The 17,879-nt window shown below is 39.6% G+C and overlaps 1 protein-coding gene across 1 annotated transcript in view; it reads right to left on the bottom strand.

Moving 5' to 3' along the window:
- CCDC175 (coiled-coil domain containing 175) overlaps nucleotides 1–8,831 on the bottom strand; it is a 55,906-nt gene extending 47,075 nt beyond the window's left edge. The window contains exons 1-4 of the mRNA XM_019644694.1: nucleotides 8,650–8,831; nucleotides 8,244–8,329; nucleotides 6,062–6,173; nucleotides 2,025–2,160 (exon numbers count right to left, since the gene is read on the bottom strand). Of these exons, the coding sequence (XP_019500239.1) occupies nucleotides 2,025–2,160; nucleotides 6,062–6,173; nucleotides 8,244–8,329; nucleotides 8,650–8,806 (491 nt within the window). The 5' untranslated portion in view covers nucleotides 8,807–8,831. The remainder of the gene's footprint in view (nucleotides 1–2,024; nucleotides 2,161–6,061; nucleotides 6,174–8,243; nucleotides 8,330–8,649) is intronic.
- Nucleotides 8,832–17,879: the final 9,048 nt, after the last annotated feature.

Genomic DNA, 17,879 nt, shown 5'->3' with positions numbered 1-17,879 from the left:
CCTAATTTGAATCCTCTTATCTTCTCCCAGCAGCAGCCAAATCTGAGTTCAAGAGGAGACACTAACGTCAGACATCAATTGGTTACATCTATTGGAGGAAGACCTTAAGACTGTGAGAAACATCTCCCCTGGGGCTAACAAAAAAGATTTGGAAGAGGGACAATTGGTGTCAGTTCTATGTTTTAATTTTTCAAAAGCTCCTGCAATGTAAAGACCTTTTTCTTCTTTCTATTCCCGAGGGCCAAAGACGTTATTTAGTTCAGGAGGACTTTGTGAAAAGGTTCAGGAAAATGGAAACAGGTTGTTGGTAAGTTCAATTTCCAGAAGTCAACTGCACCACAGAAATGCAATAAAAAGGAGCCTATGCTAGAGGGGGTTAGATAATGAGTGCTTTGAGCAACTTCATGGTAGATGGCTACCAGCATCAGTAGAGGGTGGGTTGAGAAGCTAGCACTTGGAAACCTAATGTGGAAAGTAAGGGAAACACACACCAAAGCTTGCATATATTCAGCTTTTGAGGACTGCCTCCCAAGAGAGGACCACCTGTCAGAGTATGGGCACCTTGATATATAGCTTTCTTTGGAAAATGGGTGCAAGAAGTGATTGTAGCTTGATGACGCTAGCTTATCAAGCAACCCACCTTATGTTTGTAATTTTCCTTTCCATAAAGATTCCTCTAGATCAGTGATTCTCAAAGTGTGCTCAAGAACCTACTAGCGGCATCAGCATCACCTGGGAACTTGTTAGAAACGCAAGTTCTCACCCTCACCTCTAAGACCTACTAAATCAGAAACTCGGGGGGTGGGTATCCCCGGTAATTTGTGTTTTCACAAGCACTCTGGGTAATTCTGATGCACAATGAAGTTTGAGAATCACTGATCTATTGGGGTGTGATGGTGCTGGCCAAGTGACATAAATATTCCAGCCTAGGTATATCTTCCTCGTTATTTATTTAGAAATTGGCAGTCTAGTTTATATAGCAGTCTCTGGTGATTGTGGCTAGCATGCACCGTGTCCAAATCTGCACTGCGAATCCCCAACAGGGGTGAGAGTATGCAATATTTCTCAAACGTAGGTGATGACGAACTGTCTTTTTCATGGAGCATTTCCCAGAACAGGTATTCTGACAGCCTGCTTCAGGAAAGGCATCCCTGGGCCTTGGGGTCTCCACCTCACTCCTCAGGCTTTGGTACTTTGTGCACCAAGCAGTCCTCTGATTGTTTTAGCTTCCCAAGAAGATTTTTCCCTATGATGAGGGCTCTTGAAACAGTTCTTACTCTGACACACTGATGTTCTGATATTTATATGTTAATTAGCCTTGTAAATTTGCTCACAGTACTTAGTTGTTCTTCAGAGGTTTTGTTTTTGTGTTTTTTGTTTTGCTTTTGCTTTGAGAATATAACTCTTCCTCCAAGAGCTGAGTAAGTCAGGACTTGTAATCACCATTTAACAGATGGAGAAAATGAGGCCCAGGGGGTGACGTGCTGGCAATATAGCTAGGAATAAAGCAAAGAAACTAACGGATGTCAGACCCTGAGCTACAGGGAGCTACATATATTGTCTCATTTAATTTACAGATATGACTGAATATCTTCAAGGAGTTAAACTAGCTACAATACTGATGCTATATTTATGCCTAGCAAGATTTCTTGCTTCGGTGGATGAGGTTTGTAAGATTAATTTTCCTAAAATGGAAACTAAACACACTGTGTGCATCTACCTGTGGAGGTGGTGGGCAAGGCAGTGTGTGATTTACACACAGTAGTTGCTGCTGGGAAGCTGGATTGCCTCAGAAATTGTACAGGTCTCCTGGCTGCAGTGATTGAAGATTTTCTGCTCTCCTCCTTAGCTCTCCGTAGCCATCACACACCCCTCAACAGCCCAGGTCATCTTTGACAAGGGATCTTCACCTCTTAAGTTGCTCTGACCCAGTTCAGGCCAGAGGGCAAACCCCTTAGGACACTTTTCCCACTCCAGCCCAGACCGGCAACTCCCTCACATATTGAATAAAAAGATGTACCTACCCCAGAGTTTTATTAATTTCTTTCAGGTCAAGTATTTGCTTCTTCAGAAACTCTATTTCACTATTCATCCTCGTAATATTCATTCGTAATTGATTTATCTCTAAAATATTTAATCTCCGAGCGTCTCTGATACATTCTTAAAAGTAAGTGGAAATGTTACTAAATTATTTGAGAAATGGCACAATTTTCATTGACTGACTTTTAAAATCATAAACAAATGGTTATTTCTTTGAAATCTTTTTTCAATTATGTTCCTGTATCAGACACCTTTTACTCACCCCTTTGGACCCTGTTGCTCTTATCTATTCTTTCCCTTATTTCAGCTGCTGCTATGGGAGCCAGCTTTCTACGGACTCTGAACAACTTCAGACTGGAGCACCCGATTCCTGCCTTTTCTATATCCACTTCTCACCTCCTGCCTAGGACTTGCCTGTCGCCTCTACCATGGGACTTCTTTAGACACCTGCACCCATGATGTGTAACCCAAAGGGCGGGAGGTGGGACAAACACTGGGCAATGATAGACAGGAGCCAGTGCCCAGAGAGTTCTGAGAAGAGGTAACTCTGTGTCTTGGGGGCATGTTCTCGTACTTCATTGGTTGTAGTTGGCGGCAGTCAATGGCATATTGCACGCCGTATTAGCTCATATCAGTCTCCTTATCCTACCTTCCTCCTCCTTGGATTGTACTCCTTAATACCAGTGCCAAAGCCATTGCCTCTGGTTCTGCCTTCTGGGAAACCCCGTGTATTAAAGAACTACCTATTTATCAGTAAATAACAAACCAGTGTAATCACATCAGACTTCAGAAGAGTACCTCAGTTTATGATAGATAGATGGTAAATATGCATGAATTTTTGAACACCGCTGTTTAGAAATGTGCTGGTTGACCCATTTCTACACATCAAGTTTCCTTGAAACGAACTGGTAGCTTCCCTGAGAGAGCTGGGTTATTTTTTCTAGGCTACCAGTTAGATTGCTCACTGTAGCAGGGCTTCTCCAACTTTATGTCTCAAATATGCATATGCATCCCCTGGGAATCTTGCTGAAATATAGATTCTAATATAGTAGGTTTAGGATGAGTCTAGAGAGTCTGTATTTTGCAACAAGCTCTCTGATGATGCTGATGCAGCTGATCCAAGAACGATATTTTGAGTAGCAAAGTTTCATTCATAAGGCCTATTAAATTTACTCGGTTACCTATTCAGCGTATATCAAGGATCTTATGAGCTCATATGGTAATGTTTTTCCTTCTAAAATATTTTTCCTGATTATAAAAGTAAACCAACCTTGAACATAAAAAGCAACTAAAGAAAATAAAACAAAAACCCTCTTAATTCTGCCTTTGACACAGATTTCTTCTGTTATTTTTTTCTCTGCATGTATAGCTTGTTGTATTTTCCGTGCCAAACTACACTAACACCATGCATATCATGCATATTATTTTATAAGTGACTGTATCACTCAGGGTCTAACTAGGTCATAGAAATCTTATTGTAAATTGGGAGGGAAATTTTAACATAAAGAGTTATCAGCTATAACAGAGGATTAGAGCAAAGAGAGAATGAATAGTAAGAAAGTAAAGAGAATGCAGAAGAATTCAGGAGTAGCGGGCAGAAGGAGCGGCCACGACCCCAGGGCCGAGAGAGTATTCTTTTTTTTTTTTTAAGCTGAGCCATCCTGCTACCTGTTGGCAGCTCAGCGACTGCTCAGCTCGGGCTGGACTCGAACCGCTGTTGCTCAGAGCTCAAACTCTTGAGCAAGCTCTTAACCAACCCGAGAGAGTATTCTTGAGGCAGCAGCGCCTCCAAACCTGAGATCTAGGCCCCACCAGAGAACATCGGGGCTCACTGGATGGCAAAGAAGTTCAGGAAATGCTGGGCTGGCAAGCTTGCTGGAGCTCTGGCTTCCGGAGCACTGGGGAAACCCAGCCAAGAGAAGTGCCACACTTTAGAACGCACTGTGACGCCACCCAAGAGTGCTGGGGGAGCTGTTCACGGGGAGATGCCTCGCTGGTAGCCATCTACCATGAAGTTGCCCAAGGGGTCCTAGAGGGAGCGGTTGGGCACTGCGGACTGCCACATGCTGCAGGGCACTGGCATGGAGAAGCTGCCAGCACCGCAGGAGTCTGCCTAGCTCAGCACCCTGGGACCAGGAGGAGAGCCCCTTCTTCCGCCAGCATCCCCCCAGGGCCTCTACCGACAAAGCTTACCGTTGTGTCTGCTGGTAAAGGGGAAATTTACAGGATCCAGCTCCCTGATGACAGAGCAGACAATGAAGGTAGATTTGGAGCTGCCAAGGCAACGAGTGGGTAACTGAAATGTCTACTTAAAAAGTGTTTTTAACAATTGTATTTATAGACCACCATTTTAGGATGGGCTCGCTGGGAAACAGATTCTAAAATTTGTGTGTAGAAAATGTATTTTGTAGTGCTGTCAGGAACATCTCTGAGGAAATAAGGGAATCAGGGTTGGGCAGAAGGAAAGGTCAGGTGGTAACGAGCTTTAGAGCTGTGATGACACTTTGGAGTTGTACATCAAGTCAAGAGAGGGAGGTCCTGTACCTCCACAGTGACCCATCAGCAGCACCTGGGGAGGGAATGTAACCTGGAGTGAAGCCTTTCTCTTTTGTCAAGGGCAATTCCTGTGCAAGAGCTGAGCTGTGAGCCTCAGTCAACACTCCTGGCAGCTGGGGAAGTGAAGCTGGACCCTTTCCTAACACCAAATATAAAATTTAACTCAAAATGGATCACGGACCTAAATGTAGGAGCTAAAACTATAAAATTCTTAGAAGAAACTATAGGGGGGAAGCTTCATGACATTGGATTTGGTGATGATTTTTAGACTATGACACCAAAAGCACAGGCAACAAATGTAAAAAGGAAACTGGACTACATCAAAATTTATAACTTGTGTGCATCAAAAGTCACTATCAGTAGAGTGAAAAGGCAACCCATGGAATGGGACAAAATATTTGCAAGTTATATATCTGATAAGGGATTAACATCCATAACCTATAAAGAATTCCTACAACCCAATAACAAAACAAACAACCAGGTTAAAAGATGGGCAAAGGACCTGTATAGACATTTCTCCAAAAAAGATATACAATGTCCCATAAGCACATGACAAGGTGCTCAACATTACTAATGATTAGGGAATGCAAATCAAAACCACAATGAGATACCACTGCACACCCATTAGGAAGGCTATTATTTGGAATACAAAAACAGAGAATAACAAGTGTTGGCAATAGTACAGAGAAATTGGAACTCTTGTGCATTGCGGGTAGTAATGTAAAATGATACAACCACTGTGAAAAATGGTATGGTAGTTTCTCAAAAAAAATTAAACATAAACTTGCTGTATTACCACACAATTCAGCAATTCCCTTCTGCATATGTACCCAAAAGAATTGGAAGCAGCACTTCAAATAGATATCTGTACACCCATATTTATAATAGCATTATTCACAATAGCTGAAAGTAAACAATCTAAGGGCCCATCAGTGAATGAATGGATAAATAAAACATGGTACATACATACAATGGACTATCGGTCAGTCTTAGAAGGAAATTCTGGCACATGCTATAATGTGGATGAAACTTGAAGACATTACGTCAAGTGAAATAAGCCAGTCACAAAGGATATATATTGTATGATTCCACTTATATGAGGAACCTATAGTAGCCAAACTCATAGAGACAGAAAGTAGAATGGTAGTTTAAGCCAGTTAAGCTGCCTAATTTAATTGGATAAATATCAATTTTGAATGGGCTGATCTGTATATCTTTATTTAGAAACTAACATATATATATATATATATATATATATATATATATGTATATTTTCCACTTAAAATGCCAGGAAAAATTATTATGGATCTTACTGTGTGCCATGTACTCTTTCTGGCTATACTTTGACAAGCAATAACTAAACTAATCTTATTTAATCATACTTTAAACTCATCTTCTTACAAGTACTTGGTTCTATTTTCTTATAAGACAAACTGAATTTCTACAGTTATTAACCTCAACGTACCTTCTAATTCTGTGCTAATGTCACTGGGAAGAGTTTCTAATAGAAAATACAGTCTGCTGAATTTCATGCTTTCAATTTCCAGAAGATCAATTGTGGCTTTTCTTATTTCTTCCTAAAAATTTAAATTACATGTTCTAAAAAGTTAAGACATTAAAATAATAAGGTTTATCTCCTAAACAATGCTCTATAAATTCTTTCAAAGATCAAAATTTGATTTTCATTAAACACTTTCTGCTGCTATTTTTATTTGGAATAGAAAATGGGAAAAGTAACTACAATCAGTTTTTAAGGTGTCATTGTTAGTTTATCTTTTAATTTCTGCTGATTTTCTTCTACTCAGAAATCAGTTTTCCCTATGTGTATGTGTTTCTTGTTGGCAGTTTCAATGAGTTTCAAAGGAAAGACTCCAACAAAAAGGGTAACATTGAGAAAAGAAGTGACTTAATTAAAAAATAGAAAATGCTAATAAAAATATGCATAGGTATAAAGAGAACAAAGGTTATCTTATACCAACCTACAAATCCAAACAAAGAGTCAGGTGGAGCTGATATAATAACAAGAAGAAGAAGAAGAAGAATTAATTTATAATTGTTTGGTGGGGCTATTTGAAAAAAGAAAAACATTGGGGCTGGCTGAGTGGCTCAGTTGGTTAAGAGCTCGCTCAAGAGTTTGAGCTCTGAGCAACAGCGGTTCAAGTCCAGCCCGAGCTGAGCAGCCGCTGAGCTGCCAACAGGTAGCAGGATGGCTCAGCTAAAAAAAAAAAAAAAAAAAAAAAATTCAAAAATCTGTTAGTGGAAAAAAATAGATAAATCATCTTTTAAATAAATGGTCATAATGGCTATAGTTACTTTATGACCTGATAAATTACCATTATATTTTATGAATAATGAAAAGCAGATTACATAATTGTGTGTGTATATATATATATTTATACATATATTATGATCACTTTTTTATAAAAAATAAAATTCAATATAGGCATCATCTATACTCTGAAAGTAGAAAGGGCATTCATCAAAGAATTAATTGTGATTATTTAAGGATGGTGGGGTTATCATGGTTTTTACTTTCTTCCTTTTGCTTGTCTATTTTTTCTAAGTTTTCCAGAGTAAACATGTAGTGCTTTTATAATAGTGAAAATTTGCTGCTTTAAAAAATGGATGGATTTATCTCTAAGAGATTTCACAGCTCAGATATTAAATGAAGACATGCTAGATACCTTAATGAGCCACAATAATTATTTTGACCTCTTCAATTTCTGGAGAAAAATATAACCAAAAACAAAGCAGAGGAAAAGGTTTTCACAAGGCCACAGTGTAGTCAGTATAATCTGCACAAACTGTTCCCATATATGTATTCAATTAAGTGTGATCATAAAGTATAATTCTGTAGTATACATACACATCTATATATAATTACATAAAATATAATTTTAAAGTAATGAGGCTAACTTTTATCAGAAATCTGTAGACCCAAACTCATTTACTTTACAGTCATATTTCTGTATTTTTAGATATTTGATATGTAGTAGATTCTTATTCAATATCTTCAAATGAAGCAACTTCGCCATTCTGACCCTACTAGGCAAGCACTGTAAACATCATCCAGGACCAAACAGAAAATGTTGGTGACATTTCAAAAGGAAACTCTTTAAATATTTCTTTTTGGGGCCAAGTTAATATAATCATAAGAATTTCTGCTTGTTTCCCCTGAACGCACAGTCTACTTCAGTGAAATAGGGGCCCCCAAATCTTTCACCAGTTATGTAAGGAATCGATTATAGAGAACTGAGTTAATGGGCACCATGCATGCAACTTATTCCAAAGGTTTTTTGTTTTAAGCAATGCCTACATATTGGTGTCCCAAGCATTTGCCCATTTGGTCCACCCCTTAACTGAGCTCTGTTATCACCAATCTCATTTCTCCTTCACTGGCTTGCCCTCATCCATTGCACATGTCTTAATTCAGTGTTCTGCATGGAAAATCGGGCCACAGTCCACAGCTGAGCAACCCTGGTGCAAATGCTTAGTCAACTGAGGGAACGTTTCTTTTTTACTCAGGGCAAATACTTTCCCTATTCATCTAATGAAATACCTTGAGCAAAATTGGTGCTAAATTAGAGTTTGATAAAGAAATAAGTGAAAGATTGAAAAAAAAATAGCCCTTATAGATAATACAATACCAATTTCTTGACAGCTATAGCAATATCCTTAAGAAAGTTCCTAGCTTCTTCGTTGCATTTAAAATAGTCACTTTGCAGTGATTGTTCTAAAAAAAAATAAAATAAAAATCAAGATCTCTTATTTATATGCCCAAATCCTATTTAACCCTTTAAGATCTAGCTCAAATGCTTACTCAGCTGGAAATTACATCTTCTATCTGATTTTCTATAGCACTTTATATGAACACTTTTTGTGCTTATTTTCTAGTATTCTAATTTAGGCATATATTTTATGCTCCTTGAGGACAAACTCCTCTTTGCATCTCTCACTGTAGAAAAAGGGGTGCGTATAGGATAGGACACCCTAGGTGCAAATCTAAGGGGACGTCCCCCCCAGCACCCACCCCCGCACTTGCTGGCCTCTCACCCACAACAAAGAGCTGCTCCAATGCTGCGGCCGCGACCGAAGAGCCCAGGGTGGAGGGGAAGGTGCATAACTCCAGCGAGGGGCCGGTAGAGACCGCGGCCGCCTGCAGCACCTTCTTGCTGAACCCCAGTTCCGGAGACCAAGAGCTCAGAGCCATCTTGCTGCTCCTGTGCAGCGCCTGCCAGGCCAGAGGAAAGGACCGCGGTTGCCACGGGCAACCAGCATTTCAAGGCGGAGCGCCACCTTGTGGCGCTCGCGTGGGCAGCGTACCTCATCGGTCTCTAATTTTCTCCACAATAATTAAGCGATGCTGGAAGTATGAGTCCCTCTTTAGCTGTCCTTTCCTATTTCCATTTCCATTTCTTTAGTTCGGGCCTGTACCTTTCTCGTGACCCATTGGAATCATAATAATGATCACCTTTGAACATTGGTCTGTGTCGGGCACTACAGAGGAGCTTAATGGCCTTGTGAGGCAGTTTCTTTTATTAGCTCCACTTTTACAGGCATTTGCTAGTGGTTTTAGATTGGCCTAGGTAGTTACACACCTGTAAGGCGTTTTGTGGATTCACAAAGTGTACATTTTTGTAACAGCTTCCATGACTTATTTAATCTTTATCATAACTCTTCAGGGAAATTATTATGATTATCCTATTTTTTGGAAAATTGTACCGAGATGAGAGATTCAATGACCTTGGGGATAACCTCTGTCCCAGCCCTTAGAATTGGACAATGCCAGAGCACTCCTTTCAGCTCCGGGCCTGGGGCACTGTCAGCTCAGGGGGAGCTGCCTGTGGCTGTGCAACCAGGGCAGGCAGTTGAGGTTGGGGTGAGGAGTGCTCTGGCTGGATGGGATTCACCAGAGCCGGGGAGGAGTGGCTGTAGAGCATGGAGTGCATGCAGAGGAAAAGCAGGAGACCAGCCAAAAATTTGGGTTGTGATTTCACTGTAAAGGGCCTTGAATTCCGAGCTCAGGAGTTTGGGTTTTATTGCTGTAGGCAATGATGCTGGGAATATGATGGAGAACAGGTTACACTGCTCCCTGCTGGCAGCTGCTTGGTAATTCAGTTTACTTCTGCCAAAGGTAACGTTTTATGGTACGGTAGGCTATCCTTATCAATTGCAAGCATTATGATTTTTTTCAAGGAAGTATCTGCAGAATAATCAGAAATTAAATTGGACCTGAGACAACTAATGCCATATGTAGCAAGGATGTCTACGATGATGATGATGATGATGATGATGATGATGTCATTGATGTTTCGGGTGGCGTCCTCATTTAGAAAGGTAGCAATGGTGATTATTAATGCTCGCTTAGGATTTTTATAGACATTTCAAATACTCATGATCTTAAAGTAGCAATATTCTTACTTTCCTTATTTTCTCTTATTTTAATTAATTTAATTTTTAAAAAAGATTTTATTGGGGAATTGTGGGGAGAGGAACAGCGTTGGGGAATCAGGGAAGAGGAACAGACAGGTAGATAAATTGCTGTTTTGCTCTTCAGTCTAGTTGTGGAGGACATCGCCTCACTGGCCCATGTTGGTATGATCATTGTGCTCTTCCCGGGTGAGGCAATCGGTCGCCGGTCATTGGTCGGCCGCTCACAGCAGCTCCCGGTAGCTCACACCGGCTACCAGCCGTTCACGCTGGCTGCCAGCCACTCACGTAGCTCATGGCAGCCCACTGCAGCCCTGCTGCTGCCTACGCCATCGCTGGCTACTCACAGCAGCCCAGTTCCAGGTCGAGCTGTTGTTCATCATCTTAGCTGTAGAGGGCGATCGTCACTGGCCCTCAATGTAGGATTCGAACCGCAGCCCTGCTGCTCAGAGCTGGCATCCCAAGCGAGCTCTTAACCAGCTGAGCCACTCGGCCGGCCTTTAATTTAATTCGTATATTTACAAAGTTTTAGATATGATTCATCTGAAGATGATTCATTAAAGATCACTAGAGTAGGTAAGCTCTCCATTTGATTTTAAAATCTTTGTTTACTCTCTTTTGGGGCAGGGTGGAGATGCTGACCATTCCTTTATATATGGATGCAGTGGTGAATTTCCAGAGCTCATTTGCAAAATAAAAATACAAGTAAGTCATTGCCATTTTCTATCCCATTCCTTTCCACCCCTCTCAAAGACCTTCCTCAATTCACTCCTCCCTCCCATGTCTTCCACCTGTTCTTCAAAACTCATGCCCAGTTTTCTCCTACTAAATCCATGTCTTTCCTGAACGTTTCTGCCACTGTACCTTTCTGCTTCCCCTTATTACCAAACTTCTTAAAACTGTGGTCTACACGTTGGCTATAGTGCATCCCTTCACCCTGAATTCTAAATTGCGTCCTCCTCATCTTTGAAGAGCCTTTTAAGTCCCATTCCCGCCCATCTGTTTTTCTGCAGAATTTGACACTATTATTCAGTTTCCCCAACTCTTCACTAGAATTTCACTTCCTACTTGGTTCCTGCTATCCCTTCTTCACTTCCCTCACTGGCTCCCCATCGTTTTCCTCCCATTTGCCAAAAGGGAACATGACGCCTGGACTCTGACCTTGGCCTTCCTTCATACTCTCTAACTTCCCTCAAACAGAGTTGAACCTACACAAATAGCTCTCAGGTTGTATCTCCTGCCCAAACTGTCTTCTAAGTATTAATCTGGTAGGCTAAACATTCTCATCTGGCTATGCTGCTAGTATGTCAAATACAACCTGTTGAAAATCAAAGTCTGCACTGCAGGTGGTTTCTCTACCTACTGACATCACACTTGTATTGTCAGCCCATCTCAAAAGCTGTTTCATCCATAAATTCCTTCTTGAGCCCAATAACCTTGAAGCCCCCAAAGTACTTCGTTCAAACTTCTCATAGATGGTAATTATCTTAGGCTGAGCAGTCTTACAGTTTTCTGTGCAATAGTCTTGTTACTGAATAGCTTTGTCATCTTTATACCTCAATTTTCTCACTGTAAAATAGGGCCCTCATTGGAGGGTAGTCATGAGAATTAAATAAGTTAATATAAAGTGTTTAAAACAATGCCTGGAGCAGAATGAGGCACCTTGTAAATTTAGATGTATACTATCTTTATACTACTATTAACTCTATAAAAAAGGGGACTGCATTTTACTCAACTTTGAATCTCCTATAGCATCCAGCACAGCAGTTTGCACATAAATGACTGCTTAAGATGACTGTTGAAATGGATAATAAGAAAGATTCATATATTCAGAATTTAAAAAAATTGTTTGTAGTTCAGGTTGTAATAGAAAAAGAAAAGTATTGGAGAAAAAAAGCCACTTTCTCAGGGACTCACATCACTTTTCTATCTGGACTGGAAGGGCAAGAACTGACATTCACAATGGTTTTACTGATCATCATTATTACAAGACATTTTGAATTTCCAGATTAAACTGTATATAATTAAAGGTTGGTTCTGAGTGAATTTTATTGTATCAGAATTATTGCTTATTTTTTTCAAAATGGCAACTCTTAGTTCACTGCGATTTCAAAGTTAATGCGGATTGTGAGTTCTCAGCTTTGCCGGATGAATGAGCTTCCCAAGCTGAAGACATGTCACCATGACTCCAACTGTTTCTTTTCCTGTTGCTATGGGCAGTGTGTTCTAGCTCAGGATGAATGTCTATGTAAAATTAAGCCCTGATTTAGAGCCCTTTGAGATTTGTGCACTGTCTTTTCTGCCTCTGTTCCTGGCAGAGTTGTTAGGAAATGCCTGAATGTAAACACTTCCATCTTTAACCGCAAAGGTCAAAGCAGCAAAATAGTATTTGGAAAAATACTCCATCCCCTACAGTGAAAGCCTTGGACTCCCTAGGTTCTTTCAATAAATGCCCATTTATGGTTAGTATACTTTAGTGGGTTTGTTTACTAGCAACCGCACCGTCTTGCTGAGGCAGTATTGCTTCTGAGCTAGAGATTGTAGGGAAAAGGGCAGAGGAACACAGGGAAGGCAGCCGGGTTCCGTGGGGAGCCCAGGCCTCAGACAAACAGGGTTTCAAGTCCTTGCTTTACCACTAACTAGTTGCATACACTTGTGCCAGTTATTTAAACATCTTTAGTTTCAGTCTTCTCATTTGGACAAGAAAAATACTACTCATGTAGGTTTTTGAAATTCTGAGGATTAGAAATACTGTGTGTAAAGGGCCCAGCATAATGTCTGGCTCAGTGATGCTGTGTTATTGCTAAGAGGCTTCATTTTAATAGCCTTAAGATAACTGGCTTACTATGATTTATTAACTAATAAATCAAGTAGCTAAATTGTATAATAATTAGTCAGCTGGCTAAATACCTTTCATATAATACCCAATTTAGGAATGAAAGAACACAATTAAAAACAAGGTAAATTTTTGTGAAAAGGAGATAAAGTAAATGCACTTTACCTAGTTAGAAACTCTATAAGGCCAGGAGAAAATGCTCTTGGTTTAGCACCATTCTTCCCAAAGGAGGCTAAAGCCTCTACCATAAACTGGGCACCCAAATGGGTTCATGCAGAATAGAGTCCCTGAAGAAAGCTCCCTTTATTCTGCTGGGAATGTATATCATCTGGGTGTTCTCTGCTACTTAGGGGAAGCAAAGAAAAGACGAGTTATATTCTATTGAGCAAAAAGGAGCACAGGATCAATTTGCCACTAAGAGATTATAGTGTGGTAGATTCTCTCCTAATTTTAGAGCACTTTAAACACACTTATTGAGCAGAGCTAGTACTACAGAATTTCTGGGTATTTTGATGACCAACATGTGAAAAAAAAATACAATATTGCCTATTTCGATTTATAGTTATTGCTAGATGCATCAAATTCATTGGGCAACTTGTCCTTGTAAGAATTTACATGCCGATGTCCTGTTTTGTACTGAACCATTAATAAGTGAGTATCAGAAAGGAAATAACAGATAAACTAGAAGTTTATGACTATTGCATTCCCTTGTTGGAGGGAGGGGAACCTCACTAAATTCAGTGGAAATATCTAATGTTTAATTTTCAAAGTAACCTTTTCAATATAGAGCCTGAACTTAATTTTCTGTGATAGTTAAAAGAACAGTGAGAAGACTCCACTACCTGGCTTTCTCCCTGACCGCCTTGGAGGACTGCCTGCCTGCTTCCTCTGAAAGCTTCAATTCTATCAGAAGGCCTTCTCCACACAATGTTACTTTCTCTGGTTGTGGTGATATTGGCTAGGGAACTGAGAAGGCTTGGCCTAGGCCTGTCAGCCTGGCCTGGCCCAGACTCACCCCTGCTCTGTTTCTTTGTGTTGTAAGCTCTGCCCAGTGCCATGGCAAGGTGAGCATCACCTTTCAAATATTTTCTCCCAATTCATAGGTTGCCTTTCATTTTGTTGTTTCTTTTGCTGTGCAGAGGCTTTTTAGTTTGATGTAGTCTCACTTGTTTATGTTTATTTTGTTGCCTTGAGCTTTTGGTGTCATACCTGAAAAATCATTGCCAAGGCCAATGTCAGGGAGCTTTTCCCTGTGTTTTCTCCCAGGAGCTTTACAGTTTCGGGTCTTATGTTTCAGCTTTGAGTTGATTTTTGTAGAGGGTGTAAGATGAGTCTAATTTCATTCTTTTGCATGTGGATATCTAGTTTTCCCAGCGCCCATTGTGTGTTCTTGGTGCCCTGGTTAAAAATTGGTTGACTATACATGCTTGGGTTTATTCCTGGGCTCTGTATTCTGTTTCATTGTTCTATGTGCCCATTTATGCCAGTACCATACTATTTTAATTACTATAGCTTTGTAATATAATTTGAAACCAGGAAGTTGGATACCTCCAACTCTGTTCTTCTTCCTCAGGATTGCTTTGTCTATGCAGTCTTTTGTCATTCCATACAAATTTTAGAATTGCTTTTTCTATTTCTGTGAAAAATGCCATTGGAATTTTGATAGGGATTGCATTGAATATGTATGTCCATTTTGGGTAGTATGGACATTTTAACACATTGAGGATGGGGCATTTAAATATATAGATGCAAATCTATGTCACCGGTCCACAATGAGTTAACAATATTAACTCCTCCAATTCATGAACACAGAATATCTTTCCATTTATGTGTCTTCTTCAATTTCTTCATAAATGTCTTACAGTTTTTAGTGTACCAATCTTTTACCTCTTTGGTTCAATTTATTCCTATTTTTTTATTCTTTTTGGTGCTATCATAAATGGGATTGTTTTCTTGATTTCCTTTTTGGATAGATCAATATTGGTGTAAAGAAATGCAGTTGACTTTTGTAGTTGATTTTGTATCCTGCAACATACAGGATTGTGTCATTTGAAGAGATAATTTTACTTCTTCCTTTCTGACTTGGATACCTTTTGTTTCTTTTCTTGTCTGATTGCTCTTGGTAGCATTTCCAGTATTATGTTGAACAGAAGGAGCAGGAGTGGGCATCCTTGCCTTGTACCAGATCTGAGAGGACACACTTTTAGTTTTTCCCCATTGATTATGATGTTAGCTGTAGGCGTTTCATAAATGGCCTTCATTATATTGAGGAAATTTCATTTTATACCTTTTTTATTGAGAGCTTTTATCACAAACGGATGTTGATCTTTGTCAAATGCTTTCACTGTGTCTGAGAAGATCTTGTGATTTTTCTCTTTCAACTGTTAATGTGATGTACAATATTGATTGATTTGTGTATGTTAAACCAAACTTGTATCCCAGGGAAAAATCCCCATTGGTCATAGTGTAGAATCTTTTTGATGATGTTGTTGAATTCAGTTTGCTAGTATTTTACTGAAGATTTTTGCATTGATGTTCATCAGATATATTGGCCTGTAGTTTTCTTTACTTGTGGTGTATTTATCTGCCTTTGGTATTTTCTATTTTTTCTTGACTCAGTCTTGGTAGGTTGTATGTTTTCAGGAATTTATGCATTTCTTTTAGGTTATCCAATTGGCATATGATTGTTATAATAGTGTCTTGTGATCTTTTTATTTCTGAAGCATCTGTTATAATGTTTCATTTTTCATTCCTGAGTTTATTTGAGTCTTCTCTCTTTTTTCCTTAGTCTAGCTAAGGGTTTGTCAATTTTATTTTTTTCCAAAAAAAAAAGCCCCCTTAATTTTGTTATGTTTTTTTTCTATTGTTTTTCTGTTTTCTATTTGATTTATTTTTGTTCTGATCTCTATTATTTCCTTCCTTCTGCTAGCTTTGGGTTAAGTTCTTTTTTTCTAGTTCCCTCAGGTGTAAAGTTGGGTTGTTTAATTAAGGTCTTTCTTCTTTTTTAATGCAGGCATTTATCTCTGTAAAATCCCATTAATACTGCTTTTGCTGCATCCTATAAGTTTTGGTAATTTCTGTTTTTATTTTCATTTTTCAAGAGATATATTTTGAATTCCCTTTTGATTTCTTCTTTGACCCAGTGGTTGTTCAAAAGTGTATTATTTAGTTTCCACATATTTGTGAATTTTCCCATTTCTTGCTTTTACTCATTTCTAGTTTCATTCCAGAAAAGACACATGGTATAATTTCTATCTTGTGAAGTTTGCTAAGACTTGTTTTGTGAACTAACATGTGATCTATCATGAAGAATGTCCTGTGTGCACTTGAGAAAAATGTGTACTCTTCTATTCTTGGGTGAAAAGTTCTGTATGTGTCTGTTAGGTTCATTTAGTCTATAGTGTTGTTCAAATTCATTGTTTCTTTATCAATATTTCTGTTTGAATGTTTTATCCATTATTGAATGTGAGGTGTTGAGGTCTCCTATACTGTATTGCTATCATTCTCCTTTCAGATGTCAATATTTGTTTTATGTACTTAGGTTCACTGATGTAGGGTGCATACATACTTACAATTATTGTATCCTCCTGTTGAACTGACCTTTTTATCATTACATAATAACCTTCTTTGTCTCTAAAGACAGTTTTTGACTTAGAGTCTACCTTACCAATCAGTTTCTTCCTTTATGTTGCTGTCTAGTATCCTTTCATTTCTACTTGAAAAACTCCCTTGAGCACAGTAGGATGCAACAGAGAGAGCTAAAACCAGCAGAATTCTTTTAAATGGCAACTGTGACCCAGGATACAAAAGAATTCATTTCAATTTACTCATCAAAGAAAATGTGGCCTGCCAGACTAATTCTGTAATACTGAATGTATTGAACTCAAGAAAAATTGCAAAGAAAAACTCATATTGAGGAGCTTGAGGATGGTGCCCATGTAAAGCACGAGAGAAGCGGGTTGGAGTCTGAAGACAAAAGGCCCTTTTGCCTGGCTCAGCGGAGTTCGTTTACTCCCCCCTAACGCACTACCACACCGGCTCTTGTACGTCCTCCACCGGCTTCTCTACACTCAGAAGAGTGCTCAAGTTTGGGTGCTTGGAGCTGCCCTACTCAAAGACAGTGTGGCAATTGCTGGAACCCTCTGCTAGTGAAGCAGGGCCCAGCACTCGGCCACACTCAAGTGCATTTTGGGTAAGAGAGGAGCTGTTCCACTATTTCTCAGCAGTAGCTCCTCACAGTGGTAAAGAAGCAGAGAAGCAGGTAGGGCTGTGACAGGAGCGAAAGTCTTCAGTGTTGTAGAGGCCAGTGTGAAGCCCAGGATGATGTTATGGGTTGAATTGTATCCCCCCAAAAAGAAATGTTGAAGTTCCAAACCTCACTCCCTCAGAATGTGACCGTATTTGGAAATAGGGTCTTTCACAGAGGTAATCAAGTTAAAATGAGCTCATTAGGGGGGCCCTAATCTAATCTGACTGGTGTCCTTACAAAAAGGGGAAATTTGGACACAGATGGGAGATAATGTGCAGACACAGGGAAAAGACAGCCATGTACTTGCAGTGATGCATCTAAAAGCCAAGAAACACCACAGATTGCTGGCAACCACTAAAAGCTAGAAGAAATGATAAAGGGTTCGCCCCTACAGCTATCAGAGAGCATGGCCCTGCTGACACCTTGGTTTTGGACTTCTAGCCTCCTGAATTGTGAATGAATTAATTTCTGTTGTTTTAAGTCATCCGGCTTTTGGCACTTTGTTAGGGCAATTCTAGAAAACTAATACAGGTGGGAAAAGAGCAGAGGGTGTATTAACTCTCCTGCTTCCTTTATTCCTGAAATGATCCATAAAACAGCTTGTTTTTTTCTCTGTATTTCTTTTTTATTATTATGAGTTTCAGGTGTACAAAACAATGTAAGAGACATTTACACTCCTCACAAAGTGATAATCTCCCCAATCTACCACCCCTCTGACATCACAGACAGCTAATTTGTGCTTTCTAATCCCTTTATCTTCTCCCCCAT

The sequence above is a fragment of the Hipposideros armiger genome, unplaced genomic scaffold (genome assembly GCF_001890085.2).
Source record: "Hipposideros armiger isolate ML-2016 unplaced genomic scaffold, ASM189008v1 scaffold_5, whole genome shotgun sequence".
Classification (NCBI taxonomy): domain Eukaryota; kingdom Metazoa; phylum Chordata; class Mammalia; order Chiroptera; family Hipposideridae; genus Hipposideros; species Hipposideros armiger.
Note: the sequence above shows the minus strand (reverse complement) of the source record. Positions and strands in the feature narration are given on the sequence as shown.